This window comes from Eufriesea mexicana, unplaced genomic scaffold (genome assembly GCF_001483705.2).
Source record: "Eufriesea mexicana isolate 0111107269 unplaced genomic scaffold, ASM148370v2 scaffold5272, whole genome shotgun sequence".
NCBI lineage: Eukaryota > Metazoa > Arthropoda > Insecta > Hymenoptera > Apidae > Eufriesea > Eufriesea mexicana.
The window spans coordinates 175167-200813 of record NW_016913264.1 but is presented as its reverse complement, the minus strand read 5'-3'; the positions used below and the strand labels follow the sequence as shown (position 1 = coordinate 200813).

General features: G+C 44.8%; 4 protein-coding genes across 6 annotated transcripts; all 4 read right to left on the bottom strand.

Moving 5' to 3' along the window:
• Positions 1 to 5597: 5597 nt before the first annotated feature.
• LOC108551963 (EF-hand calcium-binding domain-containing protein 1) lies at positions 5598 to 7993 on the bottom strand. Its single transcript, XM_017906312.1, has 4 exons — positions 7671 to 7993; positions 6320 to 6434; positions 5901 to 6154; positions 5598 to 5820 (listed from the first exon to the last, which is right to left on the bottom strand). Exons 1-4 carry the CDS (start codon positions 7991 to 7993, stop codon positions 5598 to 5600), a joined length of 915 nt encoding a protein of 304 aa, XP_017761801.1.
• A 1994-nt stretch (positions 7994 to 9987) lies between these two features.
• LOC108551964 (uncharacterized) lies at positions 9988 to 14737 on the bottom strand. 3 transcript variants are annotated; one of them, XM_017906313.1, is made up of 6 exons: positions 14643 to 14737; positions 14533 to 14569; positions 14223 to 14407; positions 10501 to 10753; positions 10306 to 10444; positions 9988 to 10245 (listed from the first exon to the last, which is right to left on the bottom strand). In XM_017906313.1, exons 1-6 carry the CDS (start codon positions 14682 to 14684, stop codon positions 10152 to 10154), a joined length of 750 nt encoding a protein of 249 aa, XP_017761802.1. In that variant the 5' UTR covers positions 14685 to 14737; the 3' UTR covers positions 9988 to 10151. The 3 variants fall into 3 exon arrangements, with proteins under 3 accessions (XP_017761802.1, XP_017761803.1, XP_017761804.1); XM_017906314.1 differs by having other exon boundaries at positions 10531 to 10753; XM_017906315.1 differs by having other exon boundaries at positions 10546 to 10753.
• Positions 14738 to 15058: 321 nt separating this feature from the next.
• Positions 15059 to 16318, bottom strand: LOC108551965 (keratin-associated protein 19-2). Its single transcript, XM_017906316.1, has 3 exons — positions 16115 to 16318; positions 15254 to 15509; positions 15059 to 15172 (listed from the first exon to the last, which is right to left on the bottom strand). Exons 1-3 carry the CDS (start codon positions 16221 to 16223, stop codon positions 15151 to 15153), a joined length of 387 nt encoding a protein of 128 aa, XP_017761805.1. The 5' UTR covers positions 16224 to 16318; the 3' UTR covers positions 15059 to 15150.
• A 3433-nt stretch (positions 16319 to 19751) lies between these two features.
• LOC108551962 (RNA polymerase II degradation factor 1) lies at positions 19752 to 21694 on the bottom strand. Its single transcript, XM_017906310.1, has 4 exons — positions 21476 to 21694; positions 20769 to 21232; positions 20119 to 20540; positions 19752 to 20023 (listed from the first exon to the last, which is right to left on the bottom strand). Exons 1-4 carry the CDS (start codon positions 21558 to 21560, stop codon positions 19990 to 19992), a joined length of 1005 nt encoding a protein of 334 aa, XP_017761799.1. The 5' UTR covers positions 21561 to 21694; the 3' UTR covers positions 19752 to 19989.
• Between the last annotated feature and the right edge of the window lie 3953 nt (positions 21695 to 25647).

Sequence of the window (25647 nt, the reverse complement as noted above, 5' to 3'; positions counted from 1 at the left end):
TTTAGTCTAAGGGATGAAGGACGCGTTTTAACTCTTACCTTGGCAGAAGGATCTACGAGTCTTTTTAGAATTACGACGCCATTTTAGGAGTTCCAACATTTATCCCGTGAGACACGATTACACGTAGACGTTAAATAGATTTTAGAGTGTTTGCATGCATTTTTGTGCGCAAAATTCACGCACGTTGCCTGGTGCAACTTTGCCAAGTAAGGAGTTAAAAGCTACAGCTCCATCGTTGCGACTATCAAAAAATTTCTATAGGTTTAATTCTATCGAAGCAGAGTCGATTCATTGTCGGATGGTGTAATAATTGAGCAAGGTTTTAAACGGTGCAACACGGACTTCGTTATCGATAAACGACGAACATATGACTATTTTCACGATTGAAGCCGTGTGTACAAATTCTGCGCGCTCTTCTCTACCGTTCGATTTCTTTTTAAGCGCGTTTTCGATCCTTTCTCCATCGACCGCGAACGGCCAGAGGATCAGAAGGAGAGAAAGTGAGAAAGAGAGTGAGAGAGAGTGAGAGAGAGAGAGAGAGAGAGAGAGAGAGAGGTCGTCGTCGTCCCATGTGTCCGTCACAGAGATATTTTTCTTGCGAACGAATCTGGAAGGGAAACCACGACGACGACACGTGCGTCTATTTTCCAAGAATTTTGCGAACCGCGGGGCCCTCCCTCGACGAGACGCTCCCCTGGTTCTCTCGCAGCCTGTTTTAAAGCGCGTTCTTCGGTTCTTCGACGTGAAAATATTAGAATACGAGCGAACGAGATTTCTTTTCAAGGGGAAAAATGTGAATCTTCGCGAGCGAGTTCCATTCTATCTTACTTTATCTCATCTCGTTTTGATTTTTCCTGTTTTATCTTTCTCTTTCGAAACGGTAAAAGAAAGCACGAGGTAGACCTCGGTGAATGGTGTGTACTTGTGCGTTTGCCTTTCAGCGCTCGATATACATTACTGTATATTACGTGTACGATAGAGCTGTACATATAGGAAAGTACAATAATTGCCAAAATAATCATGGCGTGGAGCGACAGAGTCTCAATCTTTATTCCGTGTGTTGCGCCAGTCGGTGTACCCAGGATGGACGAGTAGTTCCCCGCGAGTCCTTGGCGAATTTTATCCACGGACCGGCGTCCGAATCGCCCCCTCGAACCACCCCCCTCACGAATCACCGCATCCCCCGCGCGAATGCGAATTTTATCTGGCAATCTTGCACGCCGACGAACATTTCGACCGCCGCGTGGCAAGATGAACGTTTTAATTTCGTTGCAACCCCCCTGTCCCGAGGAAGAATCACTCGTCCATCGTGATCGAACGTGCTGATCGCGTGACCGCGAGTGCCACCGCGACGATCGCGACTCGACTACGTCGAAACACTGCCCTATTACTGCCAGTCAGAAGGCTCGTTTCCACGCGGAAGCTCGCCAGCCAATTAAATTACTGCCGGATTTCGCTGACATCCTCTACGACACGACGAACTGCCGACCATTCTACGAAACTCAAGCTCAAGGATACTTTGACCCGAGGAAGCGACTAGTCCAGGGTCCCGAACTTTGGTCCCTCGTGGGGGTAAAGGCTTCTTCGCATTCGACGCTTAGCTTTCGCGTAACTTCGACGAGCACCTTTTCAAACCGGATGATAGCACGAACGCAATATCGACAATCGAGAGGACAAGGAACCGTCATTTTTTATTGCAGTCACTTACATTCTTTCAGCATTTAACGTTCACACTGTTCCCCATTCTTTGACACACAGCGTGATCGTCGCGAGTGGCCTCGCAGTCTCGGGTCGGACGTTGCTTAAAAACGATTGAAAAGCCGGAGACGATCACTGGCGGAACACAGAATACCATAATAATTATATTTTAGTAAAGAAAGAATTTATCAGTAATATACTTGTAGGATAAATCAGCCGCGCGAGCGGACACCACGGTTTTACCTAATTACGGCGTAGTTCTGTAAGAGAACCATAATTGCTAGTCTTTAATTTGCGACGTGCTCGCGTGTATTCGCACGTCTCGGCGGAATATATACTGGATGTTTTATGAATCCTCCCGTTGGAGCAACTTTACCATTCCGCGTGGAAACCTTGGGTCGTTTCGTCTATCGTGAAATCCGCCGATCATCTTCGTCAGTTCCTGAGCACAAATCCTAATTAGATCTTCTCTGCCCCGACCCCCCGGTCAATCGGAAAAGCACGCAGTCCTCGCGACTCGAACATTCGAATCTCGTTAGTAAGTCTGATTTCCACGATTTCGCCAAATTTTCCAATCGCTCGACTGTGCGACAGATACGAGGGAAGAGAGGGGACGGAGTTTCTTCGATCGAGTTCGCGATAAATCTATTTTTCTGCGTTATCGTCCGTGATGTTTCACGTGTAATGGGGTATCGAAGAAGCGGGTAACGGGGAGGGGCCGCACGATTTGTTAAAGTTGCTTCGACGTTCTAACTATTCACCTAACGTATATGCGTGTGTATCAGGCGTAAGAAACGACTAAATCGATGAATAAAGATAACGAAGAGCGGGGAATATAATAATAAACGAAGAAGAATGAAAAAGAAGACGAAGATGAAGAAAAGAAAAAAAAATGAAGAATATAATGCCATTTTTATGTATACATATATTGTACTAATGATTATTATAAATTTCTTTTTTTTTTTGTTTTATTAATATTATTCTTACTACTATCACTATGGTTTACTACTATCATCGGATATTGATTCTTGTTTATCGAATATCGCTATTAATTGATAATTCGCGCGGTCGCGGATCACCGTTGTAATATGCGCTTTGATTTTTATACATGTATACATATATGTATATATATTACGCGTATATACATATATATATGGAAAGAATCGATTACTCTGTAGGGAACGTAATTGTATTTTGATATCGTGCACGATGCCGTGTATGCGTGGGGTGCGTGCGTACTTGTGTGTCTGTGTATGCGTGTAAATGTGACACGAGTAATTCTACATGTGTCCGGCCTCAATCGTCGGGCATACGCAGAACGAATTCTACATTTGTAAGTGTCGTTGAGTTGTCGGTACGTCTGTTTTATTCTTTTTTTTTTTATTATTTTTTTTTTTCCTTTCCGTGCTTACCTTTTTAGCTAGATATCGTACAGGCAGTTACTTTTCCATCGAGACGAACGGCATTCGCGTATCGTTCGATACACGATTATCGTAACGAAATTTCCCGAGTAATTTTCGCAATTTTCGCGATAGAAATTTATTTACCCCACTGTACCTCGATGACGAGTATGACAAACGTGCGTGACGATATTTCGCGGCGTGATTTTTCGAAAGAATAATTTTATTGTATTCCTACAGCGAGTAGGGGGTAGATCTTATTTTATCCTGGAACATTGTAATCGTTTTGCGAGAACCAGCGAAATTTTTCTGCGACTTTGGACGATACCCCGGGTGCCGTTCGTCGACAACACGATTCCTCCTGGAAGATGTAACACGCGTCTCAATCAAGACTGTAAATAGCAAATAGCAGGCGTTCGATGGACCTCCACCTTAAGGTTCCCACACTACTCCCGACGTTTAAGTGCCTAAAAAGTATGAAAAGAAAAAAAAAAAAAAAAAAAAAAAAAGAAAGAAACCGGAAGAAAACGCGTCTATCCTCCTCGAACCTTCGTTGTCTAGTTTCTAGAAGTGGGTAAGATACTATTTTGACGGCGGGAAGCCATCGCGAGTCGTTCAAAGGGTTAACATACCGTTTCAAGAGTGCTGCAACACACACACGCGTACACTTTCTCTTCGTCGTAGAATCTCGGAGTTAAGAAGAAAAATAAAAAGAAAAAAAAATAAAGAAATCACTCTAAATAATAGTAACGCTACCGTTAGTGCAGAGGAACGTAGGGAAACAGGCAGAATAACGATAATTAAAGGGAAAAAAAAATGGAAAAAAACGTATAAAAAGAATATATTTACGAGACATCGGTGTTTAAAGGAAAAAAGAGAAAAAAAGGAAAAAAAAATAGAAGAATTACACGATAGGAAACGTTTAAACGTGGATTATAACGCAAAAACCGTATAGTGACGAGGAAAGAACGAATAGAGGAGAGAACACAATCGTCGTTCCCACTTCGATGAATTAATATACGTATATCTATATATATGTAAAAATATATATGTTATACATATGTGCGTAAAAGACGAAATAGTATTTTATCTGACTGCTAGTTTCACGTCACAGCGGACGAATGTCGTTCGACACACCCTCAGCAGATCTCAGCACTCTGACGAAACGAACGTGGATCGTTTATTTTTTATTCGCGCATAAAAGTCCCGCTCGTTTCCGTGGAGCGCGTTTATGAACACCGGTGTTCACAGGGTGCATCGGAAACCGGGATTCACGACTATAATACGTAAGGTTCACACGTTCAAAATATAATACATTCTGGGCAGAAATCGGATTTTTCGGGCAACCTCGCCGTTTCTTTCCCACGTAATTGATCGATGTACGGGATGAAAAGAGAAATATATCCTACGACGGAGACGCTACGCGAACCCCTAGAGCACAAAGGATCGATGTACAAATGCGTTTGAAGCTGAATCAATAGAAAATCCTACCTTCCGCTTTCGAACGGACGAAAATTCTTCTACCGCGATCATTTCATTCGTCTGCACGTGTATTCCCCCTTTCCGTTTGCCTCTGCCCCCCGCTTTCCTCGCGAGAGGAACAAAATTACTCGCGAAAAATCCGATCGCCTTCGGTACAATTGAATCTTTCAACCCCCTGTTCCAGTGATTATATCGTACAAAGAAGCCGCAATCGGTTCGCGATGCAACCTGTGAACGCGCGAGCGCGTGCGTGTATATTAATTATTACAGAATATATATATAACAGAGTATATATATAAATAAATGAAGAAAGAAAGAAAGAAAAAAAAAGAAAGAAATAAGATATATATACACAAAGGTACACGAGTGTGTCCGTGGAAAATGAAAAGATGGAACCTTGAGGTCGCGGCACGGGTCCCTGGAACCGGAAGTACCGCGACGACGAGAGCCGATATTTTGTTGCGCGTGCAGAGAAGTCAATTTTTTCGATTACAAAATAAAGAAAGAAACCCCTTGCATCACTGTAACATACCTCTAGAACGTTTCATAGTTTAAAATTAGCCTTCGGGTTATCGCTCGAGGATCGAGCGCGTTCGATCGATGTTTCTCGAAACGGGAAAACGGGAGAAAAAAAAATGGAGAACGAAGAGAAGGAGAGGAAATAGAATAAGGATGAAAAGAGAACAAAAATGAAACGCAAGAAAACATACAAGGAAATGATCGAAGAGTGATTAGCGATGCTTGGTAATCCGAGGGTTAAGACTGATTTTATATTATATTATTATATTATTATATTATTATTAATATTATTATTGTTTGTAATTACGATTACTATCGAATTTGTTTTTAATAAACGGCAGGTGCCATGATTACGAATCCTTGTCTATTGCATTACGCGTCTATAGTTTTCGCTATTGGTGCATATCATTCTACCAATACCATGCTTTCCTCGATTAGAAGGGACCACCGAAGGGAATCTTCGTCACGCTGTCCATGGTAATCGGCATAGCGATCTTCTCACGATCGCAATGTAGCTAGAATCGAGGCACAGTTCTCGTCCGTGGACAGACACTGACCGAAAGCTTCTAGAAGCAGGGGTTCCTCCGTCACGGCCACCTTGTAATCCTGGAAAGAGATCTTCCCGTCCCTGTCCACGTCGAGCTTCTTCAACGCCAGCTCCGACAAGTCTTTCACCGCCTCGTCAGGGTCTTCCTCCCCTGGCTGCTTCATCAGGCAGTTCCTGTAATCGTGAGGTAGACATCCTTACACTCGATTCGTCGCGAAATTTCGTCGCAAGATATTGACAAATGCGTCACGTACTTGAACAATTGGAATATCTCGTCCTTCGTGATGAACCCGTCGTTGTTCAAGTCGTAGACTTTGAAGCAGAATTCGATCTTCTCGCGTAGGCTGCCGCGAAGATAGAGGTCCAAGCCAATGACCCATGGCTCCAGCCTGATCACACCCTCGTTCTCGCGGTCCCAGCAGCAGAATATACGTTCCACCAGCGCGTCCTCCGTGATCACCTTGAACGTGTTGTGCAGCAGGTCGCGGAAAATACTCCTGTCGATACCCTGAGAAGCGGCCATTAGAGTTTAATTCGATAGTCCCGATAGGCCCGACGGTATAAGCGGATCAGGGAAATCCTGTGGATCGCATGATCGCTCGAGAGACGTAATGACAGATTCACGCACGCCAGACCAAATTCCTATAATTCGAAGCGATTCGAGTGACACTACCTCTATAGCCTGGTTCGCCTGAGGCCTCCTCCCGATGATAACCGATTGTCCTACTTGTTGCTGGCCGGAGCTGGTTAGTTTCTTGTACAGCTTGCACAGATTGTCCAATTCAGACCTATGGGGATTAGTTAAATTTTAATTATAGTCTCACGGAATCGATTTATCTTCTATTAAAAAAGTATTAAATGTCGCATTAGGGATAGTGCAAAGGTTATTAACACTAGGTTTACGGACGCTATCTGCATACCTATTTCTACGTATTTGACGCTTGTCAAATTGACAGGTAAAGGAAACCACGTGTATTTTTTTTTAACGATTTGTTTAATTTAAAAACAATTACAATATTAACGGTCTTAATGTAAGTTAACTAAATCTGTTACCATCGTATAACTGAAGCAATCCATCCGTCAAATTGACGGGTTCCGTAAATCTAGTGTTAAGAATCCATTACGATATTAACCCTTTGCGCACGAGGAGCGACCCTCAGTCGCCATTTGATAAAATGTCGAGGATCGATAGTGATCGATATGTCAAATTTAAGATAATGTAACGGTGTGAAAGGTATCGAAATTAAGTAATTCTACGTGTTAATTATTATACGATCTTTTACTCCGTATTCGAGAAATATATCGTCAGCTTTATAGAAGAAAATGTTTGAAGTCCTACTCTTCTCTTGACCAAAAATCGTCCAGTGCAAAGGGTTAAAATAGGAATACCACTGTCTCCTGTCATTTTTAATTTTGGATAACGTCAAAGATTCTATCGCAAGCTAGATCGTATCAAAGAAGATGACATAATCTTCCAATTTTCCACTATAATTTCCAAACACTCGTCAACATTTCGATGAATAGTATGGAGTCTCTGGGAGAACTACTCACCTGCCAAATTTGGGTTTCAAATCTATTCAAAGTCGCAATTTCGTTTGTCCAGAAAATCGCGATATCGAAAAGAATCGTCGACAAAAGAAGTAATTGACAGCGAGTAAGCTTCGTCTGTGATTGAAATCAAAAATGATCTATATCTGGTCAATCGCGAAGAGATTTTTGGTCGTTCATAGTTGACAGTATACGATTTCAACGCGCACGCGCAAATACCTCACCGTTATTGTCACTTATTAACACACGAGACACACGTTTGACAGTGTTCAACGTCAAAATTTTTGCTAGCAAATCGCGACACGTTTTTAAGAAAACTAGTCGATGGGATGACAAAGGGACCGTGAAGACTCGTCTAGCAAAAATTCCAGAGACACTAGGCTATTCCTCGCTTCCAATTTCCTCGCTGTCAATTCTGCCAATTGATTTCCCGCTGCTCGTGAGTAACCGGGTCAACTGCAAAGCGATCTACTTGCCAAGAGAATCGAGTCTTCCTCTTCAACGACTCGATCAGCTTAGCGGTGTACGCGGAGCTCCTGGTGGTGCCAGCGACCGGCATCCTCCTGTGTCGTCTTCTTCGTGGCTCGTGCTTAGGACTGTCGGAAGTTTGCCTGTTGCTGTTCACCGAGGCTTTGCGACCGCTCATCAAGAAGATCGAGACACTTTTCATCAACGTCGCGCCGGCACGAAGGTTGACGGCGCCTCGGCTGTCGGCGCCGACGCCGACGTCCACGCCGACGCCGCTCCCGTGATCCATTCGAGGTTTCGCGCTCGACGAGTGGCTGCGTTCCCGGGACATCCCTCTGGAATCCGCGAGAAATAACAGTCCACCGATTGATCAGTGTTCTCGGTGACTTTTACCAGTAAGATCCACAATCATCTTCCGAATTTTCCACCAGGAAGCTCTTCCAGACGAACAGCTAGAAGGTAAGCAGTCAATTTGACATTCCTCGGTATAGTGTATTAATTCACATCCAATTGCATCAACAGAATTTACGAATTTCTGTGTATCTATCTATGATCGATTCTCAAATTGTTAGAAAAATTGGAAATTTTGGGGAGGCAAGTATTATTGATATTATTGATATTGGAACTATTGACAGCAGTTAGCTGCACTTCTCGAAATTCGCGTGGATTTTTAATCAGACGGGGACGTAATCGCGTATACCTTTTTATTTCCATCATTTCTACACGTGCTGATCGTTAGTCGGTTCGTTTTTAAATCGCCATTCTCCGGTTTATCGTGTTCTTTAAAAATTCCTCTTCTTCGAGACTTTTCTATTTGCATCGCTGCTTCGCGGTCTCGCGTTTTCACGTTGGGGTTCCGAGAAATTGGCAGTAATTGGTTGATTAATCGCCGGTGAAACATTGTTTGAGAACGTGTTTCCTTGGTTCTAATTATAGTAGGCAGAGTACGAATGCAAATTGATCGCGGCGAGACGATAGAAGCTATGGTTACGGATCGATTGATCAATAACACGCAACGATTCATCGTTTTCGATTAGGCAGCCAATCCACCTGTGCTTCTTCCTCGTGCCTTCGCAATTGTTTACAGGCAATCGTTCGCGGGTAATTGTGCGGCAATTTTGAAAATTGAAACTTCGCGTGAAAATTCGGCAATGGCCTTTATTTGAGCAGCGAGAGGCAGGGGCGTATTATCATTTGCGTGAGCACGTTACCCCGCGACTATTTCGTGCATGATCAGATCGGCTGGTGGAAACTCGTTGAAAAACACGAGGAAATGAAACAGTCGTTCGGAACTGCTCGCATAATCTCGTGCTTCGTTACGTCGTGCCTGGAACTATAAGCGAGTAGCAATTTTCGGATAATAACGAAGGGTTATTACCTCCGCCATCTTATCGGCGGAATTATTTCTTCGAATTTATGCGAAAAACGCGAACTTTCCCCGATAAATCACCGGTAGCCAGCCCGCCTTCCACGTCGATACGTTGCACCTGAACGAATGCAATTTCCTGCATTCCGCCGCTATGATTGCATTGCCATAGGTGCCGGCTAATCCGGCGAGAAAATAGACCCAGTTCCTAATGATTTATCATCGACAGGAAAACGCGTTGCTCGCGTTTTATCCGGCCGGTGGGCAGGGTCCGATGCATGGCGAGCGAATCGAATCGGCTAATTTCAATTCAGATATCAGAGCTGCAATTTCACACCAGATTAGATCGCGTCACGATAACAAACACCACCTTCGGACTCTCGTTGTAGCTGCTGCAACTTTGCATACACGCGATTCGACAGTCATGCGAGTGGATTACAGCCATTGTACCGAGGCAAAATACGGCGGAGAATAAATTTACACCGGCTATTTCGAGTGTCTGTGATAGATCATTTCTGAAATCTTCCCTTTTTTCCCCGCGAAGGAAAAACAAACCCACGAAGAACACGTCGCTATCGCGTTCTCGGGGAAGGCTAGCTTTTACGAGGTCAGGACTGTGTTCGATTTTCAGGCAGTAACCTGCTAGCGAAAACGAAACTCCTGCCTCGACCTCCGAAACTCGATGTAAAATCGTGATGGAGAACCAAGTCGAGCCTACTCTCGCGTGTAATTTATTTAATTAGCCTACGAAATTGCTTCCGTTGCAACTACGCGATAGTAGCATTAACGATAAACTTACCCCGAAGAGAGAAGTGCTCGCCTCGAGATGGTTTCTTTCTCGTTGCCAGCAGTTACCCAACAAAATCGACCAAACGTCCCGTATAATCGACGAGTGCTTTCGCGGGCTGTTCTATACTGCAACTGGGCTGAAAGAGACACGAGCAGGGAAAGCTGCAGCTTTTTCCGACGTCTTTATTATCGGTAAACAAAATCGGTAAACCGGTTCTATAAAATATACCGAGGTTTACAATTGTTCGTGGTACAGGGAGTACACGGGAATACTAGGCGGGAATAAATCATGAATTATATAAGTATGAACGGTTTCGCGAGATACCCGAGGTATCTAAAGTATCGACACCTTTTTCGGCTGATTCATCAACGCGAATATTTCACGGTGGTCGTAGCTGGTTCGAGTCGGCAACGTGGACCGATGTTTTCTGTAAAATCGGAATCACGATTTACACGTGAAATTTCAATATTTCATTTTGTCTCCTCACCTGCAGAGTCTGTCAAACATGCGTCGAACGAAGGTTAGGTGGTTCTGAATCTCCAGTAGCACGTGGTCCAGGGTCTTCACGATGTTCGTGGTTTTAGATTCTCTCTCGTTCGTCGAGTCGATCAGGGAAGTTGAAAGTCCTGGAAAGAAAAAGGAGGACAAACGAGGGAATAGAAAGATAGAGTAAATTTCTTACGATTTTTCGGATTCGCTTTTGAACAGTTACTCGAGTTCTCCCGACTTTCGTTTACTGAAGCTTCCTGGTGATAAGTGTCTAACTCCTCGAGTTCTTCCTGGGGATCCTCCAGTTTGTTATCATTCTTCGGGTTAACAAACGTCGATGACGCATCCTTCATTTCCCTGATCGCGAGATCCACACTCTTTAGAGTGACGGTTCCTTCTAGAACGAGGTCCTTCAGAATCGTGGTCAGTTCCTTGTACAACTGGCCCTGGGATTTGGATAAATCAAATTAATCGGTATATCGATTCGAGATACTTTCAATTTTGCGTCCAAATGTTGAAGTATTTTATAAATATTAGATTTTATTTTGTGAGAGGAATCTGTTCCCATGATTATGAATGCTATAATTCTGGGGTGACGAGCAGCGAAGGACTGTATCTGGGGAAGAGTAAACAGCGACATCGGCTTCATTTACAAGGAGAGTGCAAGTCGTTTGGGTCACTGATTTAGTTGAAACTTTGCAGCTTTGTAGATATTGCCATGCAGTTTAAGAAAATGTATCATTATAGTCGCAATTACTCAATAATTTTTGAGATATTTGCGATTAAAGTTTTATTAGTTTCTTAATTACAGATTTATTCCAAACATATTTCGGGTTGAGTTGTAGCGTAACGGCGACGATCGAGAATTGATATATTGGAGGACCGGGGTTCGATTCCCGGTCCCATGGTTTTCTAAAATATTTTTTATTTTGTATTCATTTTTCGCCTATGAAAACATTGTAAATGCACAATAATAAATAAAATTTCTTAATAAAAAAATTTATTTTTTACCCTCTCTTATGCTAGTATATATTTATTACAAAAAGAAAACGAAAATATAAATAGTCATTAGATAGAAGAAATACAAAACCTATCGCTCATGTAAGTATTAATTATTAAATTCAACATCATATAAGAATGTTGCCTATAATTCCAATTTTACTGTGAAGTTATAAATGTTCACGAATTAATTGCAAAAGCTTGGAAATTTATTAATTTTCTGCTGTCGAATTGATTTCCAGTGTCTAGTTCGATTAAAAATTTTACCGCCTGCGATCAGCGCCATCTATGATTTGGGCTCAAAAATCAAGAAAGTGATAGGAATATAGAATAGGCAAGGAGGTCGTCGAAGAGCTCGTCACGTGGTACACAAGGACAGAGAGGGGATAGAAAAGGATAGAAGGGCCCCGATATTGAAAAATTAATAAATTACTCAATTTCGTAATTAATTTATGTACTTTTATAATTTCATTGCAAAGCTGGAACTTTAGGCAACATTCTTATATACTTTTCGTTAAGAATTTAACTCTAAATTGTTAATTATTAATTATTGGTTATTGGCTTCTATGATTTCGTAACGACAGCCATTACGATCTTCCGTGAATATATTTAATACTAAACGAAATTAGAAGCAAAATGTGATCAAAAGTTATATGAGAAGATTCGTAAGAGCATTGCTTTTATAACGAGTGCATAAAGTTTCATAAATTAATTGCGTAAAGAATAGTAATTAATGGAAAAACAATGGCGTCTTCGACAATCTTCGACAATAATTCAAACATTTCGTAGAATAATTATTAATAATTAATTAATTAGGGACAAATTTATGTCGAAAAATATATGTGAAAGTTCTTAAAGGATCTGGCTATACGATGCAATTATAAAAGTTCATAAATTAATCACAGATATTGTGTAATTAGCGAATTTTCCACTGCCCATTTGATTTATTAAATTATATTCGGAGCACATAACCAGAGTTAGTAAACTGACATCAGAGCCATCTATGATGTTAGACTCGAACCTCGAGTTCCGACACGAGAACCACAGATGGCTCTGATGTCAGTTTACTAACTCTGGTTATGTGCTCCGAATATATTTTAATAAATCAAATCGGCAGTGGAAAATTCACTAATTACTCAATATCTGTGGTTAATTTACGAACTTTTATAATTGCATCGTATAGCCAGATCCTTTAAGAACTTTCACATATATTTTTCGATATAAATTTGTCCATAATTAATTAATTATTAATAATTGTTCTGCACAGTATTTGAATTGTTGTCGAAGATTGTCGAAGACGCCATTGTTTTTTCATTAATTACTATTCTTTACGCAATTAATTTATGAAACTTTATGCACTCGTTATAAAAGCAATGCTCTTACGAATCTTCTCGTATAACTTTTGATCACACTTTGCTTCTAATTTCGTTTAGTATTAAATATATTCACGGAAGATCGTAATGGCCGTCGTTACAATATCATAGAAGCCAATAACCAATAATTAATAATTAACAATTTAGAGTTAAATTCTTAACCAAAAGTATATAAGAATGTTGCCTAAAGTTCCAGCTTTGCAATGAAATTATAAAAGTACATAAATTAATTACGAAATTGAGTAATTTATTAATTTTTCAATATCGGAGCCCTTCTATCCTTTTCTATCCCCTCTCTGTCCTTGTGTACCACGTGACGAGCTCTTCGACGACCTCCTTGCCTATTCTATATTCCTATCACTTTCTTGATTTTTGAGCCCAAATCATAGATGGCGCTGATCGCAGGCGGTAAAATTTTTAATCGAACTAGACACTGGAAATCAATTCGACAGTAGAAAATTAATATATTTCCAAGTTTCTCTAATTAATTCGTGAACATTTATAACTGCACAGTAAAATTGGAATTATAGGCAACATTCTTATAGGATGTTTAATTTAATAATTAATACTTATATGAGCGATAGGTTTTGTATTTCTTCTATCTAATGATTATTTATATTTTCGTTTTCTTTTTCTAATAAATATATACTAGCATAAGTGAGCGTAAAAAATAAATTTTTTTATTAAGAAATTTTATTTATAATTGTGTATTTGGAATGTTTTCATAGGTGAAAAATGAATACAAAATAAAAAATATTTTTAAAAATCTACGGACGAGAATCGAACCCGGGTCCTTCGCTATAGCAATTCCCGATCGTCACCGTTACGCTACAACTCAACTTGAGATGTTTTTGAAATAAATGTATAATTAATCACGTAATAAAATTTTAATCGCAAATATCTCAAAAATTATTGAGTATTTGCAGTTATAATGATATATTTTCTTAAACTACATGACGATATCTACAAAGCTGCAAGGTTTCAACCAAATCAGTGACCCGAAGGTCTTGCACTCTGTTATGCGTTTAGGACGATGCCTGTAGTAAGTACATGGGAACGGATGAGATATTTATGACTGGGTCGAGTGATTGAGAGAGAAAACCTGTGTATGAAGAGAGAGAGTTTTGACTTTGAGTAAGGGTGCAAGGGCATGGGCGAAGCAGATTACCTGTAGTCGATACGTAGTGCATAGAAGATCGTGTGTTTGAGAGTTAGAACTGACAGGAACCTAGTGTAATATCTTAATTAAGTAAACCCCTTTTATTATTAAAACGAAGTTGTTCGTTAGACACGAAAATCTCGGTCCACATAGGATTAATCCAACTACAAATCCTACATAATCAAAAATTTCTAATTTATAAATTTATAAATAATATTAATAATTATAAATTTATAAATTTTATACGAATATATACCTCGTAGATTCGTTTGTAAGTCAATAGTGTACAATTATGCCGCTTTTTAAATTATTTAAAAAAAAAGTTTCTGATTTCGTTCATTATACAAGAAATGTCTCTAAAGCTAGTATCGATAATTAACTTACCTCGTGTTGCACGAGGTTGCTCAAATTTGGAAAGTCTGTCAGGAGCTTCGCCAGTTCCTCGTGTCCAAATTGTAGCATTTGCCTGAGCCTGTCTCTTATTCGAGAATCGTCATTGTTGAGGAACTCGTGGTCAGCGACCCTGTGAACTCGGACGCTCCTCTGTTGGTCCATTTCCGTTTCATTCTCTTAGTACGGAACAGAAGGAACGAAGATCGAAACGAACAAGGAATACAATCGTCAGCTATATCTTTACGGAAATATTAATAATCGATATTACATTCTTGGCTTCGTGCAAAGAATTTTCCCCTACCTCTCGATTCCAACTTAGCCAAGGTACCACAGTGCACCTAGAATCAGTCTAGTCTTCATCCACGCGTTCATTCTCGAGCTTATCACGAAGAAGATTCGATCTCTACTCACTTGCGAGAAAAGCGACAGCAGGACGATTCGCAGAAGCTTCATCTTCTCTCAATTTTTCACGAAATTTTCGCGGGAAAGTCGATCACTGAGCGACGAGTCAGCGTAAATGATCGCCTGTTGCCAGAGCGATCAGATTTTATAGCAGAGGTCGTTCGATTAATCGCTCTATGTTACGCCGTGTTTCCCAAACATCCCTCGCAAACATTCGTTTCTCTGAACGCATTCGTGACGAATCGCGTCGTCGTCTCGCAAACATTAAACGATATCAACGACGAGAAGCGTTGGTAAGCGCAGAAGCCTGAATCGACGAATGAAACGAGTTTAAATCAATCGAGAATACGACGGGATAGGTGAGCAAAGAAGAAGAAGCTGGACTAAACTTAACGTAGAAAAATTTATTTTACAAAACAGTGAGTCAAGCGTGGAAATATCGTAGAAAATTGAGCAACGCTGGCTACTAGGTCGTTATCGGGTGTGTACCGTCGAGAGAATCGGTGCAGCAGGCTTCTCATCGTCCATAGCCGAAAGCGCTGTAACAGAAAAGAAGAGTGACACGAGGATAAAATGGACGGAGTGATCTGGGAGATAAGTATATCCTGACAAATATTTACCCAGCCTTGGCGTACGCGCCTCCGAATGGCACCCCATAGCCGCCATAGCCTCCGTGAGGGTAGCCACCGTAGCCACCGTAGCCTCTGTAGCCACCACCGTAGCCGTGGTAACCGCCTCCGTAGCCACCGTAACCACCGTAGCCCCCATAGCCTCCTAATCCTCCGATTGCACCGAACCCGCCTAATTTAAATCCACCTACACCGAGCAGGATAGGCTCCGGCTTTGCTTCTCTGGAGATTCTCTCCTGGGCAGGTTCTGGGAACAGAGATCGAGTTGAAACACCGAAGAAACACCATAGAAACACTATAGAAACACCGAGGAAGCACTCTATCTAGAGGTTAGAGAACGTCACATTTTCCTGTACCACGCTCATGGAAATTGCAGGAAATTGCTGGAAATTGTGCAGATCGACAGAGAGGAAGGTGTCACGTATATGGGAGAGATCCCAGGAAGTGGAAGGTCGCGACAACCTTGGAAACTTGTAAGGTCGGAAGGTAATAATTTCTGCCAGGCTGTTAAGAGACCTGTTAGACGTTCACTAAACGATGAGTCACACCGGCAGGTATATTTTAATCCCGTGGATGTGACGCGAGGCATGTTAATCATTTTACGTTCAAGAATAACATGTACCGAGATGCAAAGCAGAAGCTGTCATGCGACTATTAAACAACTGCAGAGGAAATGTGATCGCTATGCAACTCGACTGATGCAGCGCGTCTCTCATCCCTAAGATAAGCTCTCACCCCGTGTAGGTGTCCTTTCGCACTGGTCGTAACTTTTCGATCATTGCACTTCGCGTTCGAGTAAACTTCCATTGTCCACCTTACCGATCGTCGGAAATATCGCATTGGATAGCGTACCTTGTTCCTCGACATTGTTGACAGGGCTTAGTTCGTCAGAGTGTAGGTCGGCAGGGTAGGCCAGGGCGGTAGCCAGCACCGCGACCAACAGGATCAGCACCGTCTTCATGCTTCCAGACTCGTCTATCGATGTACAACTCGTTCTTGCTAGAGACTGCTTGCTTCTTCGAGAATCGAGTGGCAAATGACGATGAGAAAATCCGCAGGGCGGGCTTTATATAGTCTCCGCGAGCGTTCCGAGCGTCTTGGGATGCCCCGACGCGTTTACGTAGGTACTAAACAGGTACTCTTCACCGAAGAACCAACGAATCTCATTAGCACAGATGGCACTTCATTCTGTGAACGCATCGGTCACGGTTTCGCGCTCTACCAATCACACCATCATCGGGACCTGGCTGCTCTAACCGTGACAGACGATGATATTGCAACCCTATTTTTCGCTGGTAACGTTTCGTCGAAATTCATACTTATGGTGGAGTTAGAGGAAGCTGTTCTTTAGACAGGACGATCTTCCTGCGATACTTTGCAGCCTTCCTTTCATGCTTTAGTCCCGTTCATTAGGACAGGTAGGTGGACCTGTCAATTGGTGCTCGAATCCATTCGAATCCTGGTCTATGGCGAAGTTGGAGTAACAGGGTTCTCCTATCAAACTGTATTCGTGCAACTTTTTGCAATGCTCCTTCGTCATCGTCATCGTCAACGTCACTGTTCTTTAGTATCTAAGGACCTTTTAAAAATCTGATTTGTAATTAAATCAATTTTTCAATTCCTCGCAATGCCTGTCCGATTATCTCACCGTGTTTACAAGGATGTTTACATAAACCACGTAAATCACTCAGCTGTCATTTGACGTTTCATTAAAATTCTACTCCACGATGGATTAGTGCACTCGGTTTTTTTCGATGAGACCATTTTTATGCAATTTCTTCCATTCCATGCATCCTCCGTTGTCTCATCCTAACCACCGAGGTACGTGCTCGTACTCTAACGTTTCGTGATTAGGCACCCATTTTGTTCCAGCTATCATCTTCCATTTCGCGTAGCTTTTTCGAGCAGTTTGTTATTCGAAGCCTGTTTTCTTCGCATGAGTGTTTACATTTTACTTATGGAATTCCCGACGTTGCGCGACAACGCGTCGGGACCAACCACGAAAATGAAAAACTGGACTACCGTGTCATCGGGACGACTGGAACTCTCAAAAACGACGAAACGGAGCGTCGAGAGCAATATGTCGACGGGTCTGCGAAGCAGAAATTGAAAATTCCGTGAATTTTCCGCGGAATCGAACATGGCAATTTCACGCGTTCCGGGTGTTAATTAGGGCCTCTAATTTCCTGGGATTTCCCGTTTCACGATGTTTCTTCGTGTCATCATCTAAGTTTTCTTCGCGTTATTTAGGAAAATGATTCTCGATGAATCGCGATAATGGTTGCCTGTAATTCTGCTATTAAGTCTGACGAAGACACGAGTTTAGCTCGGAGCGGAATCGTTCAAATTTGATGGAAAATTGCATCGCGTGATTGAAACAGCCGTGAAGAAATGCTAGATGACAGTCCTTTTCACGGAAATACCCCCGGTCCGTTTGATTGATGAACTTTTGGACGGTTAGCTAGTTCCGAAGGCCGGGATCTGTGATGCTACCTGTCGATTAATTTATGCAACATTAAGCATGCCTCGTAACGGGTATAACATAATCGAGCTGTTAGAGTGTTTACAGATCTATAGAAAAATCTTCGTTTTATTATTCCCAGTAATAATTAAAAAAATTGTTTAAAATTAGTCTGTCATTCTTCATTGCGTTCTAAAGCACGGTGTGTAAATTTAATTTAAAAAATATTTCAAGACACGTCTCGTGCCCTGTAATTACGATAATGATCCAAGTAGTCCAGTGACGAATGAATAATAGCGATGAAATAAAATTTCGCTTTGACAAAATGGCGTTAGATCGGGTTTATATATATATCGCGATTAATTCTCTTACTTTACGATACATTTAAAGTCAGGGAATATATAACTATGTCGTCAGTGGACGTGCCCACTTGTTATTAAAGGACAGGTAAATGTCAAGGAAGCTGGCCAAATTTTTAAGAACTTGTGGCTGAAAAATTCGCTCGGTTTTTTACTTCGATACTCCCAGTTTTCTGTTTGTCGATCCTTTCTCGCAAAGAGCCGGAAAAAAGAATTAAAACGGGAATAATAGCGAGGATCGAGGATTCATTGGGCGTATACGTGGAACAGAGGGTCATCGTCATCCGACGCGATAACGCGGAAGAGGACCAGGGCCGAGCCTTGAGCACGGAGTCTGTCCACTAGCATAAGCTTTGTAATGGTTCCTGGCGAACGAAAACGACGACAGGAAATTTCGAAAGCCGTGGAACAAAAAGATTCCACGGTCAGGAGCAGCCACGGCGATCGATGAATCACGCGAACGTTTTTACGTAGGAATCCTATAGTGACTAATTGCCTTTTATACATAATCCCAAGGCTCCGAGCAGAGCGTCCTGCTCCCGTGCCTAGCTCCTCTGTTTAGCGAACCAATTCGACCCGTTCCTCGTGTCGCGTCTCCTCGCGTTTGCATTGTCCGTGCCGCCATTCTTCCCGTCCCCTTTTTAGGCACGTGGAGCCTAACGAAATTACGTCAATGGCAATCTCTTCCGCTATTCAAATACCCCTGCCGCTTTTGCTTCCAAAGCGTATTTGCCTCAGCACACTTTGCACTCTAATGCTCTTAACTCGGCGAGTTCACGGCGAAACTTTGGCCTGCTCGACCTGTGCCACGTTCGAGGCAACTTTCGTCGCGGGGTACCCCATGCTCTTCTCGTGGGCTTCGAAGGATTTCCGGGACGGTGACGTCACGTAGATCGTGATCGAGCATTCGCAAAATCGAAGATTGCCCGTGAACCGATAACGCGTGACGATGAGTCGTTTGCGGCTCTCAGAAGTAATCAAAGGGTGTACTTACGATGACAGAGTTACCTAACGAGTGTAGTAAGCTGACAGAAGCTGACGGAGACGGTGAACGTGATAAAGGTCTCGGGTCCGTTACTCCGACAGGCGAAATTCGAGGAATCGGGAAATTCGAGGACCCCCGAGGAATCGGGGTTTGAGAGTGACTCGCGACAGGACGGGGAGTGGAAGATCGAGAGACTCTAGATGGTTCGTAAATAACTTTATTTCGACGCCGATATCTCGGGCGTCGTTTAGGAAAGACAATGTTCTCCGTCAGAGACGGTGCGATGAGTAACAATCTACGGTACTGGGATAATGAATATCTCCTCGCTAAATTCGTAAGCTATCGTTAACTCGTAAATCCTTATACACGAACTATACTACAATTGTGATTAGCTTCGATCGACGCTCTCTTCGATTACGGTTTATGGCAGTTGCACGATCATGCGAACCCTTCGCTAATCTCTCCGAGTGGTACAACGTAATATTGCACTAGTCCGTTCGATCGCTGCGAAATCGACTCTACCTCCTACGTATTCTCTTACAAGCTACCGGCCTAATTTAACAGTACACGCTAAGATACCACGCTAATGCTCGAAGGTAAGAAATTGATTTTTCAGACCACCGGTAAAGGGTTAGCATAATTTGCCTGTCGACGTACCGTTCGTTGCAATTCTCGCGGCGGGGTGGAGGGGTAGACACTGGCAGGAAAGCGGATCGATTCGCGGAAGATTAAATCTAAGAGGGGTGTCCACTCAAAGAAGACGATTGGTTCTTCGGGGTCACGGGGAATAGAAAAGTGGAGCACCGAGCTCTGTCCTGTCTGCATGTTAATGTCCGGTGGAATATTGATCTTAACGGTATCGAGAGGTGAACAGCTCGCTCGTCGATCCTGCGTGACGATCGACCAGTCTCTTCGACGTGCTTTACTCTTCGGACGTCGGTGTGCGTCGCTTTTTCCTGCGCGAATCAAGTTGGTTTGGTCAATTTCTCGTGGAATAAAATCGGAAATTAAAAATCTTTTCCAAGATCTCGTCCATTGATAAAAGACTTACCCGTTAGGAGATCCGCCGTAGGCAGTCGCCACCGAACTGGCAACGCCTCCCTTCCCAGTAGAGTAACTGTTAGCGATGGCAGTCACGGCTCCAGGTGGAGACCCCGCGGACGATCCACCAGCTCTAGAAGCACCGCCAGGGAAACTGAACACCATCGGGAAGAAGTTGTTCAGGTTGGGATAGTTTTGCCTGCGACGATTGCCTTTGAAGGGAACGAAGGGTACTGTTGGCTCGTCTTCTTCTTCGTCGTCTTCCTCTTCGTCGTCGTCCACCACCACCGGGGTCTTCTTGTTCTTCTTCCCGTGCTGAACCTTTGGACGATTCGCGGATACCTCCGGATTCGTATAAACTGGCTCCTCCGCGGGACTGACTGGGGCTGCTTCTGTAGTGAACACGGGCACTGGTTCCGGTTCCGGTTGCTCCTGAGGATATTGGAAAATTGATAGAATCTTGGACCCTGTCGATGTATTTACCTTGTCTTTAATTCGATACTAGGACTGTCAGTACGATGTAAATCGGTAAAATTCGGCGTTAATTTCATCAGAATTCGAAAGTCTTCCTTGCTAGGTTTCTGGTATCGAAGGAATATTCCTAGATGTAACTAGATTTCTTCCAATGTCATTGTCAAAGTGAAAAGTCTTGGCAAGTACCTGCGGAGAGACACCGTGCTGCTTGTGATGATGCTGCTCGTCCTCCTGCTGCTGCTGGTCGTCCTGAGGATGACTGGCTTCTTCCTGCGGGTAATGCCCCTCCTGCCTATGAGGCTTCTCAGGCTGGAACCCTTCCTCCTGTTGGACCTGAGGCTGCTCGCTCTCGTTGTACGAATCGTCGGCGCCTGGCGCCGCCTGGGCCTCCGCGCTCGACACTTCCGGTTCCTCGATCGGTTCCGGGCCGTTGTTCAAATGTGGCGGCTGCATGCCGCCGAAAAAGGCCTCCCCGCTCACGGCGTTTCCTTGCGCGAACACACCGGTCGCCTGGCCACCGTGACTCGACCGACGAACCGGTCTGTAGTACCCGGTGAACATCATGGCTCTATGGGGATACGGATGCACGGCTGTCCTCTTCTCCCGGAGGAAGACAATGGGGTTTCCGTAGGGATCTAGCATCACTGAAACTTTCGGAGAAGCTACAGAACGATAGAGGGATCTTCTCTGTCGGGACGACGAGGGGACTAGTCGTCGCTAACTCTAGGACTAGTCAATGGGAAAAATCGTCGAGACCCAACGCCATGGGGGATAGACGTATTCAAGGGAGACCAGTTACGGGAGGTTTGTCGACGCTGCGAGACGATTTTATGGTGGACCAGTTACGGGAGATTTGTAGACGCCATGGCGTCCGTCGTTAACGATTTACTTACTGGGTTCAGCGGGAATAGCCCTGGACTCCGTCACCGCGATCGTCGCAGCCACGACGAGTAGGACGAAGCTGATCCACTGCGCCATCCTCGGTAACCAAGAAACGGTATAGACTCCAAGAAACGCGAAACGTCCGGGAAGCAACGTCGGGAGTACGGTTCGCAGCACCACGAGTGAGGGACAAGCACCGGGCACCAGACTCGTCAAAGGGGTCTAGCTGGTTCGCGAACTTTTTGCACGATGCTGCTATTCTCGAATCCGCAATTGCTTTTATACCAGGAGCTAGGATCACGCGGGGGATGGGATGGGCGAACGACGACACGGGCCATGGGATGGATCGGTCGGATCCACGCACGGAACGGGGATACGGGACCCTCTGCAGCCCCCACCATCGATCGTCAGGTGGTTGCCTCGTACCCAACAGGATCGTCGTAACGCAAACGTGCGCATCGTTCAACGATACGTGATCGTCATCCGAGATCGGACGTCGCCTGAATCGAACGCATTAATTGCGATCCCTGTAGATCTCCGGCTGAATTTGCCTGATCGAGTTACACAACTGTCGCTGCTGTCCGAACGGGGTGCAGGTAAACTGAATGATCATCGGGCGGGCGGACAGGTGAAAAGACCGACGAGGTGCGTCGTTTCGCGAATGTCGGAAACGTTCGTGCCTAGGTACCTGGGAGCCTAGAATTCTCGTCGGAGGATCGAGAGTGGAGAAAACGGTGAATCAATTTGGGAACTCGTAGAGTTCACGGAGGAATCGATAGACGAGGGTGAGAGGGCTTCCTCGAAGACGGCAGGACTCGTGAGTCAGTGAGATCGAAGCCCGATAAAAGGATCTAACGACGGAATAACACGGGGTTCATACATTTTCAATCGGTCTATAAATACGCGCGATCCAAGGAACGAGCCTGGACGACGCTTTCCGCTGATTCTCCGCAGACATTGCCGTACTTTCACGGGAATTCGCGTTTCCAGAATTTCTATTCCCTCTCCCCGATCGTTCCTCGTCTCTTTTTATTCCGCGATCCGCTTCTTCCACGAAGCTGCATCCTCTTAGACTCGCTGGTCGAAGCCCGGGGGTCCGGTAGCCGAGGAAATTCGTCAGCCATTGTCGGGACACGTTCGCCCATTATTTGCGCCAAATTAATCTACGTCCTATCTGGGGGCATCTCGGTCACGCGTCGCCACGCACGAGGACGGATTATTTTCGATCGATCGTCCGGCTATTTCCGTCGATCGAAGGCTACGGAAGCTGATCGCGATCGATCCGTCCGCCCGGTACGGTTAATGACGTCTGTTTTGACGTAACCTCTTAATATTAATATTATGTCAGTCATACTCGGGTCCCGAATAGTGGCGGGTAGGGGTATGACTTGGTCAGAGGCGACGATAATTCTCGGGGATGATCAAAAGTCCGTAAGAGTCCAATGGCGGTGGCCGCGACGCTCGTGCTCTGAATTTCAAGCGAATTCAGACAGATCCGCCTTCACGTGTCACTGTCCCTTCCTCCGCTCTCGCTGCCTTCTCTCTTTCTCTCTCTCTCTCTCTCTCTCTCTCTCCTGCCACCTTCTCGCTCTCTCTTTCTCTCTCTTCCTCTTTGTCCGTTCTCCGTTCGGCATCGAACCGCCGCGCCGCGAAGAGCAACGGAATTACGATCGACTCCGCTAGCCTTCTGCAGAAGCCCTCCAGCCTCGCAGGGACCCCTTTTAACAGTATTTCTCCTCCGTTCGGGGTACATTATTCATCCCGCGCCTCCTCGTTCCTGTTTTTCCTCTCTTCGCAGACGCGATACTCGCCCCGGTTTGCCGTTCCTATTCTTTCTTTCAGACTCTACGCCATTTCGATTTCTCCACTCATCAGGCTGCAAACTCGATCGTCAGCGTGATTCCTTTATTCCTCGCTAATCGAAAATTCGCGAGACTTCTTGAACAGTTTCTTCAAATTCCATCTGATTCTTCACCACGGTGTCCCGAGAGAAATTCCGAGATTCGCGTTGGAACAGGATAGAACGGGTTAGGCCCGACGCGACTGGCCCACACCGGACCCCGCTTCAACGACCGCCTCATCTATCCGATGCACTCGAAAGGACGCCGAGCGAAGGCTAATTTCCGTTCTGGAAACGATCTCGCGGAGAGATCGATCGTTCAGGCCGGTGTACCGCTATCGACCGGTGAATACTTCATGAATTCGTAGCATTTCATGAATCAACTTCCAAACGCACCGTTTTCCAAGTCACGCATATCGTATTTTCGAGCGTGACCAGGCGACGCAAAGCGGCACGTCCACTTCTGATAGAACGAACGACCGTTCCGCTCGGATGCAGCTGGATTCGCGATGCACCGCGAAAATTTACATTGCATCGGCCGCTCTTAGGCCGCCGGTTCTTTTCCCCGGGGCCCGGCGCGTTTCTCACGAGGCCCGATCGACGGTCCTCTCCGTCTCGCGAGCGGAAAATCGCTCCATAAACTCTTCACTCGTGTCCCTTTGATGGCCAAACACGCTTGTCGGGGCGGGTAAAAATGGCGGATAGCGGAGGGACACGAAGACCACGCAGAAGGCGTGCGCTCGGTACGGCACGGTTGTCAATGTCGAAGCGTCCTCGAGGTGCAACGGTCTCGTTGGCACCGGCCTATTCCGAGGATAAGAGACCTGGTTCGACGACCCCGTGGAACGATCCTGTTTCGCGAATCCTCCTCCTCGACGTGCACGCAGAAATCAGTCCACTGTGTCGCCTTAAAATTCATCGCGCGCGCTCGCCCGCCAGACCTATAGTTGCCTAGATACAAACGTGATCGAGGAGAATGGTCACGCGTGTGTCGTTTTCTGGCTAGCAACAATGCCCGAAATCGTTTCGCGGAATCTAACGAGCAATCATCGAATCCAGGCTGCGTCCTGTCAACGCGCTGGCATATTGTTAATTTTCCCTGCAATTCCGGCCGTGAATCCCGAACCACCGTACAGGGTTTCGCTTTCGTCCGTGATTTTACGAGGCGGTCGGGTTGACAGAGCGTGGCTGGCGGTTCGGGGTCGGTCGTAAATCGGCAGATACGACTATCGATGAATTCGTATCGGCGAGGGTATCGAGCCGAGCTCGTAAACAATCGGCGAATCGCCGTTCGTCATCCGGTCGCGAGGACCTGCCCGCGAGCAGAGCGCATGTAAACCGATGATGCAAGTCCCATAATAATGAAATTCAACGGCCGTTCATCCGTCCGTTTCTGCGTCAGTCTTTGGAGCCATTCGTCTTCAGGAATCCCTTTGTTTGCCCGTTTTCCATTGTTTTCCCTCGTTTTCCGCTTGCACCGTGGCTACGGCGCGTCGCGCCGCTGCATCTGGGGTCACGATCGTCTGGCTCTGCCTCCTTTCCCGGGGATCGATCGGGGATTTGTTGGAGAACGCAGCGAATGAAAATCGACCGAATTCCGATAAAAATTTAGAGTAAAGAGAACAAAGACGAAAAGGTAATAACAGCCATCGCGTAGCTTCGTGCCATTTTCGTCGAGGGTCTATCGGTTCCGTGAAGTTTCTACTCCGGAGTGGCAGGGAATCGAGGCGAGTGCAGATTTCGATAAATCCAGATTGAAGTAAAATAAAAGCACAGGTAACGACGATAAAATATAACGACAGGACGATAAAGGTTGAAAGCTCGTATACCTGGTTTTAATTATCGCCCGAAGAACTTTCGATGGCGGCGTGTTTTGTGTCACGCCATATTCGGAGCGGCTCGAATCTGTCAGTGGACGATAAGCTTATAATAATTCCGAACGATTCCCGAGCGGAACCGGACGATACCGTTTTTCGTTCGGCTAATTAACAACTGGTCGGGGGCCTCGATTTGGGTCAGAATGGTAATGGTCCTCCTTAAGCCTGCGATTTGAATATGCGGTTATTGGTATCAGAGATGACGAAGCGGAAAACTGGCAATGGCAGGAAGCCCGAGAGGATTAAAATCGACAAGTCGCACGATTGTTATTAGAACGTTCGTACGAATGGTCACCTGGCCGACGATCGTTGCCATTTCCACAGGGTATGAACCCCGCTGGCTCTCGTAGGAAGTTCCCCAGGACCTTTTACCTGCTCATCCGGCAGATTGGTCGGCTTGAAAATTTGCATGGCTCGGCGTCCATTCCGGAACCAAGTTGACGAACCGAACATTAAAACACGTCAT